The sequence below is a fragment of the Podarcis tiliguerta genome (assembly GCF_965153285.1).
Source record: "Podarcis tiliguerta genome assembly, chromosome: 8".
NCBI lineage: Eukaryota > Metazoa > Chordata > Lepidosauria > Squamata > Lacertidae > Podarcis > Podarcis tiliguerta.
In genome coordinates this window covers 70,027,017-70,040,027 of record NC_139541.1, presented here as the reverse complement: position 1 = coordinate 70,040,027, position 13,011 = coordinate 70,027,017, and the positions used below count along the sequence as shown (strand labels likewise).

Here is a 13,011-nt window from a genome sequence, read left to right as displayed (position 1 = left end):
TTGTTTTTTTAAATCAAGGAAGTAGATGCACACTCCCAAGAATGAGCATAGCTCACAAAGGCAACAGCCACAGAATGCAGAGTGTCCGTTGGAAAAGGAAAACGGAAAAACGAGTGGGTGTCGGGTAGAATGGTTGCCTTGAGCTCTTTCAGTTTATGTAATCCCAGTGGAGGAGATGGCTGGGCAGATGGCACAACGAAGGAGAAACAAGCCTTACTAGGAGGTGAGGTATTTTACTACAGGCCCCACCTGTTGTTTTAGCCTCTGGGCCTAGAGATATTACTCCCACACCGTTTCCCCCCGTTACTTGAGGTGTGTGGTGAACTTTCTGCCCTCCAGATGTGGCTGAACTACAACTCCCACTGTCCCCAGCCATTGGTCATGTTTGCTTGGGTTGATGGGAGTTGTGGTTCAGCAACAACCGCGGGCGTTTGGCTGATTTGACATCCGATGTCCTTTTAAATGTATTGTGGGAGTGGGGGGCTTATTGGTTTGCCATTGTTATTTTTATTATGCATTTTGTTTTTTTAATTTTGCAATTTTTTTGTCGTGAACCTACGGGTGAAGGGCGGTATACAAATTTAAATGACAACATTTGGAGGGACAAAAGGTTCCTGCGCCTGACACTTCAACACAGCTTACCGTTTTGGGGTTTTTTGTGCTGGTGGGGGTTGTTCTTGCTCATTCTGCTGAATGGGGTCCTAGACGTTTGCCACAGACAGCACCACTGTCTGAGGTTTTACAATGAGATTTATTTATTTACAGTGTTTTACAGACACACACACACACACACACACACACACACACACACCTACCTTTTAGCAGAAAAGACTTTTGGATCAGCTTACAAAAATCAGTCCTAAGACAGGCCCTGCTTTCAGACAATTTGAAAGGATATGGCACATGAGGAAAAGGCAATGGGAGGGAGGAGGGGAAAGCAAGTTCTAGTGCAAGTTTTTTGGAAGTTGTGGCTAATGGCTGTGGCAGTTTGGGCAGTTTTGATAAAGGGCAGCCCCTCCCTTGAAACACTGTTCTGCCCCTGCCAGATCAGATCCCGGAGCAAAGCTGGTGACAATGTCTAGGTCAAGAGGACACAGCATCTCCTGCCACGCAGCTCTTCCCTTGGAAAGCAGCGATAATCCTCAGAGGAAGGGTGCTTGATGGAGATACTCTCCTCCCTTGCCAATATCAGTAATTACCGTTGTGAGCAATAAAAAGAATCACACTTCAAAAAATCCCCTCCTCTCACAAGATCCTGGAAAAAACGGTTTAAGAAAACAGGATCTGGTGTTTGCAAATGTTAAAAATGTGGATGGTCAGTCCTCAAAGTGTAAAAAGATGCTATAAAAAACCCCAACTACTTCAGTGGTTTATTCGCCTCCTATATTTGTTTATCTATCTATTTATTGGGGCTTCCCCTGGGCATCAGGTTAGTCACTTTGAGAATGTGAGGTGCTGGGGTGAGATGGACCTGTGGCTTGACACGGAGGGTCTTTTCTTATGATCTAATTTTTAAAATGTCTACCCGCACTTTTTGACTGCAAAGCTCCCCTCCCAACAACAGCTTGCAATACATTAAAAAAAATGGACGGTAAGATAAACAAACAAGCATAAAACATAGTCGATATCAGAATGCTAATACTGGAGCCCAAACTAAAATACCATTCAAGAACCTAAGAATGCCCATCTAGTCCAGCATGCCGTTCTCACTGCCAGTGGAAGCCAAATAAATAGAGCAGATGGAGCAAAACCATGTACAGTACTGTAGTTGTTCTTTCCATGCATATTATTTTTCTCCTTGTGAAGCTGAGTCTTCGTCTGATGTCAAATACAGATTGTGTAATTATAGTTGCTTGGAAGGTCTTGTGCAACAAACCCTCCATCCCCAAAAGTCAAAGTGTGGGAACTGTATGGGATAAAGCTTGCTCTGATGCAACATCGCCAAACCTACACCACCTAATCTCCATGCAAACAAATCAGCATGACTGCTCAATAAGCAGGTAGCCTGGAAGTGTCACTGGTGCTGATACTCAATAGGCTCCACTCTGTGCCCTTGTAGCAAGCTTAGAGCCAACCCAACCTCCAAAGGTAAGGAGGCACGGAGCAAGGCCTCTAATGCCGAATGTACCTGATTGGCAGAGTTGCCTTTCAGGGCCTGCTAACCTTTTTCAACCAGGAGGCACATCAGTAATTCCGAGAAAGTGCTATAGGTGCGTTACAAAATGGCTGCCATGGGGGGGGTGACAAAGCACAAAATGGCTGCTGCGGGCGTGGGGCACAAGTGTGAAATGGCTGCCACATCTGAAAGGGCATGAAAAGAGGCACTAGCGCAAAATGGTGTCAGCATGCCCCTGCATAAATGGGGGGGGGGGGGACCGTATCACCCGCAAGGGCCCTGACTCAGAGAGATGCTCTTTGTGTCTTTCCTCTGGGCCCATCTTAGGCAGTCACGTTCAAAAAGTACAATGGCTGCACAAGCTGTTTCTGTGTGTATATGACGTACTGGCTCCACGTCTGAGGAGACCCTCTGGGCAAAGTGCTCTGGCAGACGCCCCTCTTCTATTAATGGGCTCTGGCAGGCTTAGCTGATAGCACCATGTTGCAAGTCTAGGGGCATTGTAGGAAATTTAAATAGGCCTTGTTGCCTTGGCCTGCTTGGAGTTACTAGGCCAGAAAATTATTTTAAGGGGGGAGTCCACAGCACATATCAGCAACCCAAGGAAGTCAGGTGCCAGTCTGTATATGTGTGTGCCTGTGTATGTAGCAGAGGAATTCTATTTGTTCCGAAACAAAATTGTGCCATTTGAATGCTGGGAAATTCACTTCCCCTACAATGACCTCAAAGACAATGTCTGGGCAGCTCTCCCACAAATGAGTACTGTACATTTATTGCACATTTTAAAATTCCATCATTTGGAAAGGCCCTGCATTTGTCTACCACCATGAAATGAGTCAGGAGGCTTGTGTGTGTCTTGGAAAGGGTGCTTGTTTTGAAAAGCGCACAAAAAATGTTTAACTATTCCTAGGAGTACATAACTGCTTGGCAAGGGAAGGACACCAGTAGCTGATCCAGTGCATACCGTAAAGTGCATGGCTGCATGCTGGAAGTGCAGTGATGTCATATAAACAATGACTAGAGGAAGTAGGTTCGGATGTGGGTTCCGGTTCCATTTAAGACATCATCTGCACATAAGGAGAGGCAGTTGTCGGATAATGACAGTTTAAAGAAGCAATACAATTGTCTAGCAAAGAATGTTTACATTCCTTTTGAGATTCAAAAAAAAAAAAAAAAAAGAGGAAAATGTAGCATCTTAAGTTTGATTTGGAATGGCAGATCCTTAATGCTGAAAATGTTGTATTTGTGGACTTATTTATATACTGCCATGAATTTGCGAATTCGTGGCACTATATTACAGGCCTCTGCTTCTAGGAGTCTACAATTAAAGTTCACAACTGAGGAAGGGGGAAATGGGGAAGGGGCAACACTCAGCGGATGAACATCAGTGATCAGTCCCTGGCATCTCCAGGTACCAGGGCTGGGAGAGACCCTTGCCTGATGTTCTGCAAAGCCTCTACCTGTCAGTAGTAGTCAGGGATAGTCAATGTGGTGCCCTCCAGATGCTGGGACTAGAGCTTCCATCACCCTTGATCATTAATCATGCTGGTGTAGCCTAATGAATTTTTCATTTACAACATCTGAAGGGCACCATGTTGGAGGGCACAGTTGGTAGAGCATAAGTCTCTTAATCGCAGGGTTGTGGGTTCGAGCCCAACGTTGGGCAAAAGATTCCTGGATTGCAGGGGGTTGGGCAAGATGACCTTGGTGGTCCTTTCCAGTTCTACGATTCTGTGATTCTATGAAGGGCAGTGGTTTCACTGTGTAAGGCAGCTTCCTAAAAGGAGGGGTTCACTGGAGAAAGAGGCATTTATTTCACTTAGTTACAGTGGGTTATGGAGACTAAGGAATTAATGTGTCACCCACACCCACCTCATTCCCGGCAGTGGAGGGTGGCTAATTGCTGGTGTCAAACCATTCCTGGAGACTCAGTTTCTGTGGAATAAAGGGCAAGGAGTTGCTTCTGCTTTGAAACCTGGTCTTTTAACTACCGTATAACTAAATCTGAGATCTTGTTGATGCATTTTTAATGTTAAGCATTAACTATCCAGAAACAATAGTTTTACACCTTGCGCAGGCACATACTCTCTGTCTTCCTCTCAGTCTTGCAGCAGCCTCCATAATTGGGCAACTATCCAATGCATAAGATTTATTTATTTTTTAAAAAATGGATTCTTCTCCCGAGCTGCGCAGCAAAGGCAGCCTGGAATTCTGATTCCACCGAAGGAAGACATGCGCTGCTGTCCCAGTGATTCGCTCAAGGTCAACGCGACTCCCCAGGCCTGCCTGATCATTTCCCCCGCCCGCAACGTTTTGGGAGCGGAAGAACCCAGGAGTCCGGGCTGCCAGCCCCGGTCCGCTAGACCCCTAACTTTCTCTGGCCCTGGCCAGGAACCCAGCTTCCCAGATCCACTTCCTGATCCAGAAACGAACCCCACGAGAACCCAGCCTGCTTTGCCAGCCTAACTAGGCCGCTCCCCCCTCTTTATTGGGGTGCGTGCGTGCGCGAAATAGAGCGGACCCAGGAGTCCCGGCTCGGCTCCCCGCACCCCCCGCCTCCTCTCTGCTCTGGCCCCTCCCCCTCCGGCTTGCCTTCGCTGCCGCGCTGCGCGGGGCTGGAGCCGCCGGGGGTGCGCGCAACGAAAGGGGCGGCCGCCGCCGCCGAGGAAGGAGGAGGGCGGGGAGGGACGGAGGGAGCGCGGGGCCTGCCTCTCCTTCCTCTTCCTCTGCGCGGCACCAGGGCCGCCGGCCGGGACCAGCGCTCGCCTCTCCATCCCGGCCGGGCGGGGAGGGGGGAGCCGCCCGCCCCGCCGGCCGCCTTGGGCTATGTTCGAGTAAGGAAAGCGCGGCGCGGGGGGACCGGGGTGCATGGCCGGCGGGCGGGAGGGATCGGCGGCGAGCGATGCCGGCCGCGTCGGGAGCGGGAAGGAGAGCCAGGATCGCGCCGAGGGAGGACGGCTCTTGGCTGCAAGCAGGGGGCGGGGAGGTGGGGGGATCGGGGCTGCGGGGATCTCTCAAGCCGGGCTGGGAAAGCAGGCGACCGTCTCCTCTTCCTCCGGGCTTGTGCCCGCTCTCCCAGCGCTTCGGAAGCCGGACTGGCCACTTGTCAGCTGAGAGGCGGAGAAGGATGGATGGAGGCAAGAGGGATGGACACAAAGGAGCTGCCGGGAAGGAGGGAGAGGGCGGGTGGCAATGGAGGGTTGTGTTTGCGTGGGACCCGGGAAACGGGTTTCTTTCTCCCTCTGTCTCTCCGCGGAGGTGCAGATCTTCCAAAACACCCGGCGGGGCGGAGGAGCAAAACCCTCGGCTCCTCTGCCTTAATCTCCGGAAGGCGCTGGGGGAGAGGGCTGTGCGCGCGTGCGTGCGTTTGCAACCTCTTTTTGGAAAGTCTTGTAGGATGGGGGGGCGGGGGGAGGTTTCAGATCGGTCAGCCCCCCCCCCCCGCTGCACTCCGATTTCTCCCACCCACTCCCTTTGCTACAGGTGCGTGTTTATCAGCGTCTAGTTCTCTCACGGTGTGACATCAGTCTGTGTTCAGCAGTGGTAGCAGCGTGGTCTTTGTAGCGCCATCGTCGGGGAAGCCTTTGTTCCGCGTGTCCCTCCACGCATTTACGTGTGCTTGTGTGTGCATATGGATGCAACGAGGAGGGGGCTTGAGATCCCATCCCCCACTGCAAAAACTGATATTCTCCATCGCAATACTGGAAAGTGTAAGGGTGCAGGGAGAGTGTCGCCCGTTGTTCTCCCCTTCATCTCCTTGGGGAAGGGGTCGATGAAGGCGAGACTTGGATTGACAGCTGTGCGGAAGGGTAATGGGCAGCAGTAGCTCTTGGCCCATCTGGGAGTTAGAACATAATTCTCTGGCCTCTGCTGACTTCTTGGGCTTGCGTGTTTGTGTATAAACGAATAATAATAATGCCTGTGCTAGCAGACACACACACACACACATGTGCCTTGTGATTAAATGGGGGAAAGTTGGAACCAGGATCTCCTGAGATTCCTTCTTTACTCTGGGGAGGTATTTGTCAGTGGCTTTTTAGTAAAAGGAACAGGCTTGTGTGAGGTTCTTCATGATTGGGCTTTTAAGCTAAGGATCTTTTAATTTCAATATACTTTTTTTGGAGTGCAGGAAAGTAAAGGGAATCCCTTGAGGTGTGTGTGTGTGTGTGTGTGTGTTTTCTTCAAGCTTCTAATTTAAGTGCGTTGTGGTTAAAGCGGTTTTACAAATTGGTTTTACAAAGTTCTGATTTTATTACTTCAATATTTTAAAGGCCAGTCTTATGGTATTGAGAATATGGAGATTATAGGACTAGGGGGTAAGAAAGTAATAAAATATTACATTTGGCCCCAATACAAGTTTTTCAACTCATGCTGGAGTAACCAACATGGTGCTATCCAAATATTTCTGGATTGCAACTCCCACCAGCCCTGCCCATTGGCATATGGAGACCACCATGGTGGTTATAGGTTAGAGTCTTCTGATGATCCAGACCACTGAGTGTCACAAGCAGAAAACAGGATTCCTGATGACCAGGTAGTAACAGGTTACTTTAGTAAGTGAGCCAAGTTTCGTACATCAGACCAATAAACAAATGCGGTATATAGCCAAATGGATCTGGAAGAAAGTGTTTTTAAAAAAATACACACTAATAAATAGATTAGATCCTGAACATAAAGGCAAACCTATCGATTGAGGTTCATTTCACCCATCACAGGGAAAAACAAGTCTCTTCATTTCTAGTGTGGATAAATAATATACTTTCTGTACCATCTGAAGGTCATTTGGATGCCTGAAAACACACAGAACATGAACTCCTGGTAGTCAAAAGACATTCACATTACAGGAAGGTCACAGTTGCCCCATGGATCTCATTGACATTTGCGAGTTATCAGGGAGGCTCCAGATGAAAACTTGTGAAGTATCTTTCCTTACTTGAACCATGGTTTAAAACCACAGGGTTTAGCCCTGAATTCCTCCGCAGCTATACAGTTAGGTGTCTTTTACACATTCTCACAGCCCCGTGAAAACTATTTATGAGCAGCTCCTGTGCAGCCACTCGGGCAGTCAGCTAATCACGCAGAGCCTTCGCACAGAATCAGAAGTGCTCCCTTCCTGGTGCAGTTCTAATTCCATAGAAAAGACTTAACATCAGGGATGGAGAAGTAGTGGCCCTAGGCATGTTGCTGGACTCCAAATCCCATCACCCTTGACAAATGGTCTCTCTGGCCAGGGCTGATGAGAATTTGAATCCAACAACGAAGGAGGGCTGCCCCCCTGACCTCTACAATCAGGCCTCTCAGCCACGTCACTGGGTTATTTATGCATTCTCAGTGCATGGGAGCTGCTGGCGGTTACAACGCTTTCAGGAGGCCAGGAAAACATAAAAAGGCATGTCAGGGCAAGGCTGACCCCAGCCCACCTCCCCCAGGACATTTGGCTACCCAAGCAACTCCACAGCAACGTGGGTAAAGTGGGCCTCAGGATGCCTTCCTTGTATGTGTGTGGCTCCACCATCCTTTCGCAAGTGGCCTTCGGGTGTGTCTTTTGGATCGCGTTCGGCCAGCACCTCCGAAAACCTTGTTACCCTAATCAGCTGCTTGAGTGGCTTGTGCAATTTTGATCAGCCGCAGTCTACACTGAGGGTGTTTCGAAAACACCCTGAAGTGTGGAGAATCCCTGTGACAAAAGCTTGAGCCCTTGGGGGGGGGGGGCACAGCCGCCCCTGTGCCTTCCTATTCTGGAGCTGAGGAGCCCAGGCAATGGAAGTGGCTCACAGGAAACTCTTGTCTCTTCCCCCCTTCTCCCCACAATGCCTGACATCTGGGGCATCATCCTGCCAATCTGGCACAATTCTGGCTACAAATGTGGTTCCTGCCTTGGCACAGGGCTCTCTGATCTGAATCTTCAGCCTCCCACCACCTGCGGGGATGAACTGTCGCTCTCTGTCTGTCGACCCTTTCCCTGTCAGCCCTGCGGTTCCTGTGACAGCCGCCCCCATCTGCTGAAGGCCTGACCTCTTCCTCCCTCTGGACACCGGGGTCCGCGTGGCACGTGGATGGGAGGCAAGGCGAGGGAACTAGGTTGCTCAATGCCATGCCAAGGTCGGCTCCAGAGAGAGCATTAGCATTTCATTAGAGCGGATGCTGTGGCCACACAGAGCATGGGAGAACAAGGAGCATGACATGCACAGTCCCCTCTTGTGCTTTATGAATAGGGAAACAGTGCATACAAAATCTGGGGCCAGCCATGAGAGGCTTTAAGAGGGGCTGATCTGGAGGCTTGACTAATTTTGGAGGGTGTTAATGACAGGTTGGGGTGACCTCTGTCAAGGATGAAGTAGGAAGAATTATTTCCGCAAGCCTCAAAGATCTGTAGTGTTAATTCTTTACAGGCCTAGGATCCACTCGCTTTAACTATTTTGCAACATAGGGCCTATTTATTATTTCTCATCCATTTACGTTTCTCTGTTTCTCTCTTCTTTCCCACTTTCTCGTGGCACAAAGCTGGGTACAGTTATTGTTGCTGTGGATGTTATTTAATTTACATACAGCTTAATGGCAAACTAGGCATCTAAGGTATTTATGAGTAAAAAAACCCATGACAGAAACATTAAACATTCCTAATTAAAACATGCAACCAAGCTATCCCATTTAAAAAAACATTGCAGTTAAATTGGGTGGGCCCTTCCTAGCAAGTATGGATGGCATCTGTCTATCTCGGGAGACAATGGAAGGGTGTGCCTTTGGAGGTGAAGTCAAACCATCGGAGAGTTACAGCACCTGCTGTGGCTATAGAGACCGATACGGAAGAGACATGTTTTGTTGCAGTGGGGGCAGATGAAGGTGTTTGGCTGCAAGTATACATGCAGCAGTAGGCAGCAGCTGCAGTGCCACAATCAGTGGGTAGCTGTGAGCTGTCCACCGTTTTTTTAGTGTCAGCATTGGTAGGCCCTCTGGGGCTCTAGGCTAAGGTTGCCAGATGTTGCGATTGGCCTGTCGAGGCATATCTGTGCTGCAGTCACAACAGTCTGTCTCGTCTGCCAGGGTATCCTGGGAATTGTACTTGTAAAGCTACCTGAGTTGGCAGCTGCCACCACATCTTGCAGTAGCAAACCCCGTAGTTTTTATCTTTGAAGGTGACCCAGAAACTACAACTAATTCAGAATGTGGTAGCTAGACTGGTGACTGGGAGCAGCCACTGAGACCACATAACACCGCTCTTGAAAGACCTACATTGGCTCCCAGTATGTTTCCGAGCACAATTCAAAGTGTTGGTGCTGACCTTTAAACCCCTAAACGGCCTCGGTCCAGTATACCTGAAGGAGAGTTTCCACCTCCATCGTTCTGCCTGGACACTGATGTCCATCGCCAAGGGCCTTCTGGCGGTTCCCTCGCTGTGAGAAACCAAGTTACAGAGAACCAGGCAGAAGGCCTTCTCGGTAGTGGCACCCACCCTGTGGAACGCCCTCCCACCAGATTTCAAAGAGAAAAATAACTACCAGACTTTTAGAAGACATCTGAAGGCAGCCCTGTTTAGGGAAGCTTTTAATGTTAATAGACTATTGTATTTTAATATTTTGTTGGAAGCCGTCCAGAGTGGCTGGGGAAACCCAGCCAGATGGGTAGGGTATAAATAATAAATTATTATTATTATTATTATTATTATTATTATTATTATTATTATTAATAATAATGTTATTACGGTATATCTGTGTGCTGTCTGAAGAAGTAGGAGCACGATCTAGTTGTAGAAACGTAGGAGAAACTGCCTTATGCAAGGTTTCCGACAGGTGATTCCCAATCCTCCCTAGAGATGCTGAGGATCGAACCTGGGACCTTCTGAATGCTGTGTGGATGCCCTAGCAATGAGCTGTGGCCCCGTCCTTTGTCTCTAACCAAGCTTGCGGCTGATAAACACCAACAACATCCTTCACCTGAAGCAGCCGATCGAGAGAGGGCATCCTCCTTCAAAGCTGCCTCTTGTTGCTTGTCTTCTTCTCCTGCACAGCCCTAATCTTGAATGCTCCTTTTAATCCTCAGCCTCATAAGAACTCCAGATCTCACCCCAGCCCCCCTCTTTCCCTCTCCATACGAGCTCTCCTCTGTTTTGGTCTCTTCCCCCTGCGCTTCACAGCCGCGAGGGGCAACGTAACACCAGCTTTCTTTCCTTTTCTCCTGGGTGAAAACTGTTAGGCAAGGTATCCCTGTTCAAAGGCAGTGTCTTCTATCCGCTCCCATAAAGCGTAAGTGAATATCAACGAGGCACCTATTTATTCTCATCACCCAGGGGCAAAACAAAGAGGAGCCATGCCGCCATTTATTCCCAGGAGGCAGCTGGCTAAGAGCCCTGGGGAATATTGTGGAAATAGCACTTGTGGGTTGCTAGTTTCCTAATACTATTCTGGAAGGCTTGCTCCAGTGGCTGCAACTTGGGTTTTTGTCCCCCTTCCTCTTATAACCAGTGAGGCCACCAATGAATCTTTCCCCTAGGGATGCCTCAGAATCAACACAGGCAGCCTTTTCTTTGTCTGGATAGAGTTGCAGGGCAGGGGTGAGGTTCATAGAGAACATAAAGAGTCCTGCTGAATCAGAGGAAAGGCCTGTCTAGCCCTGTCCTTCTGTTCCCATGGATACCAACCCAGATGCCTATTTGTAGTCCACCAGCAGGACATAGGGACACAGGAAGCTGCCTTATTGGCCTTCTAGCTCAGTGTCGTCTACGCTGATTGGCTGTGTCTCTCCAGGTTCCAGGCAGGGGTCTTCTCCATCCCTACCTGGAGATATATGGGATTGAACCTGGGGACATTATGAATGCAAAGCAGATGCTCTGCCTGCTGAGCTGCATGCCTCCCACAGTTGTTCCCTAGCAACTGATATTCTGAGGCATGCTGCTTCCAATGCTGGAGGTGATATGTAACCATCGTGACTAGTAGCCTTGTAATCCACAAATTTGCCTTAATTGCTTTTTAAAAAAAGATGTCCAAATTGGCGGCCAGCTTTACATGATGTGTAATTAGATGAGGAGGCAGGCTGGCATGTTTGTGTATCTTCTGCTGTCCTGGTCCCATAGACCTATTGTTGCACCATTTTGCTCTGCAAAATGCAACTAGGGATGCATAAACGCCATAAATTTAAAGGACACCAAAATCATGTGCCCCCCCCCAATAATCATGGGATCTGCAGTTTGTTAATTAAGGGTGCTGGGAATTGTAGTTCTGTGGGGGATAAACTACAGACCAAAGATTCTTTGGGGGAAGAGATGTGCTTTAAATCTGCTTCAGATATATGGTGTGTATGTTCACTGGGACTTATGTTCCCTCAGCTGGAAGTGGGTGCATTCTTTCCCTCCAGAGTCTGCAGCTGCGGGTCCTAGATAAGGCCAAGCAATGGTCCATAGAGAAGAAAACAGGGTCAAATGGTACGATTGGCTGAGAGCCACAGCCCTCCCACATGCTACCCAGAACTTGGTGTTCTGAAGTGAAATTCAAGGACAAACAGGAATTAGGAAGAATGACTTGACTCTTCAGCGCATATTTTGACAGGTTGAATTTATGCGGTTTTTTTATTTGGGAATATGCAGTAATGAAAAGTGGGTAAGATTTTTTTAATATAAATAATAATACTGAGAGTAACAACTATTATTAAGAATGCATGTGAAAAGCAATGAGCACTTCCTAGGGATGCTTATGAATTATTTGAGTTGTCTATCCATTTCCTTTGCTGTTGAAGGTGGGATTCTATATTCTGGTGAAATTTGGAATTTATGTGCATTTACACAGGGTTCTCCCCTGCAGAGTTGAGAGCACTTCAATTTAAAATGAAGCACTTAAGGAAGCGCACAGGTCTGTGTGCTTCTTGGTGTCTGAATCTGACACCCTATGAGTTGTACAAGGGCATGGTCCAGAGACCCGCCACTCACAGCAGCCTTGGCTGAAATTAAGCAGATCTGGGGCTAGTGTGTGCCTGCCTGGATAGGAAGCCACCACGAATCCTGTACGGAGGCCTCACTCTGTCTTCACTGGAGGAAAGTCATCCAAAACTTCTGGCAGTCCTTGGTGGTTTGGCAAAATTTGTCCTCACTAAGATTCTGCTCTCACCCCTGAAAGAGGGGTGGGCTTTTTCTCTCTGACATCACCCTGAGTTTTAGGGCTGGGTTCATCCCTTCTTCTCCAGTTGTCAATTGGTGATAATCTCTCTGGGGCTGAGCCTTCAGCCCTAGTCTATACGTGCCACAGAATGAAATAGTAAGATCCTGAGATGGCAAGGTGGAATGTGCCACTTTTCACTTTCGGTGGGGGATGCCATTTTTTGTATGGTAACCCCCTAATTATAGACAGGGCACCCATGGGCACAGTGATACACATGGGGATTTTCCCTGTTGCCACAAAGTCTTTAAGCCCCCACCCTGTTGGTCATGAGTTGATGAGGGTGGCTACCATTTTTTCTCCCTTGAAAAGTAAACAGAGATGACGAAGGAAGTTGGAAAAGTGATACTCTTTCCCATCTCCTTGTTCAACTCGTATGTGCCTTTCAAGGCTCAGATTGATTCTATCAGATGTAATTTTTACCCAGACGATCCCTTGGAAGAGTGAAATGTGTTAGTGTATTCTTTCTTTCTTTCTCTTTTGCTTTCTCTGGGGTTTCATCTGAGGTTGAGGGGAAGGAAGTGACGAAAACTCTCTCAAAACCCCAAATCTGCCCAAAGGCCTAAAAAACTTTAGAAGCTTGGCTCTAGAGCATTGAGGAACAAGTTAAAAAACATTGGTCCCAGTACAGATCCTTAGCATCTGGCTGGCTACTGTGGAAAACAGGTTGCTGGATAGACCTTTGATCTGATAACAGCAGGGTTCTTATGTTATTATATATTTCAAACAAGACTGCTTTGGGCAGGGCAC

General features: G+C 48.3%; 1 protein-coding gene across 3 annotated transcripts in view; it reads left to right on the top strand.

Annotated features, from left to right (window-relative positions):
• Positions 1-66: 66 nt before the first annotated feature.
• Positions 67-13,011, top strand: part of GRAMD1A (GRAM domain containing 1A) — a 51,775-nt gene continuing 38,830 nt past the window's right edge. The window contains exon 1 of one of the 3 annotated variants that reach the window (XM_083455123.1): positions 67-223. Coding sequence is in view for 2 of the 3 variants with exons in the window: in XM_083455120.1 (XP_083311246.1) it covers positions 11,699-11,709 (11 nt within the window). In the remaining variant the exon portion in view is untranslated. Of the gene's footprint in view, positions 224-4,807; positions 4,951-11,683; positions 11,710-13,011 lie in introns of those variants that run through there. The other 2 variants (XM_083455121.1, XM_083455120.1) reach the window with 2 other exon arrangements.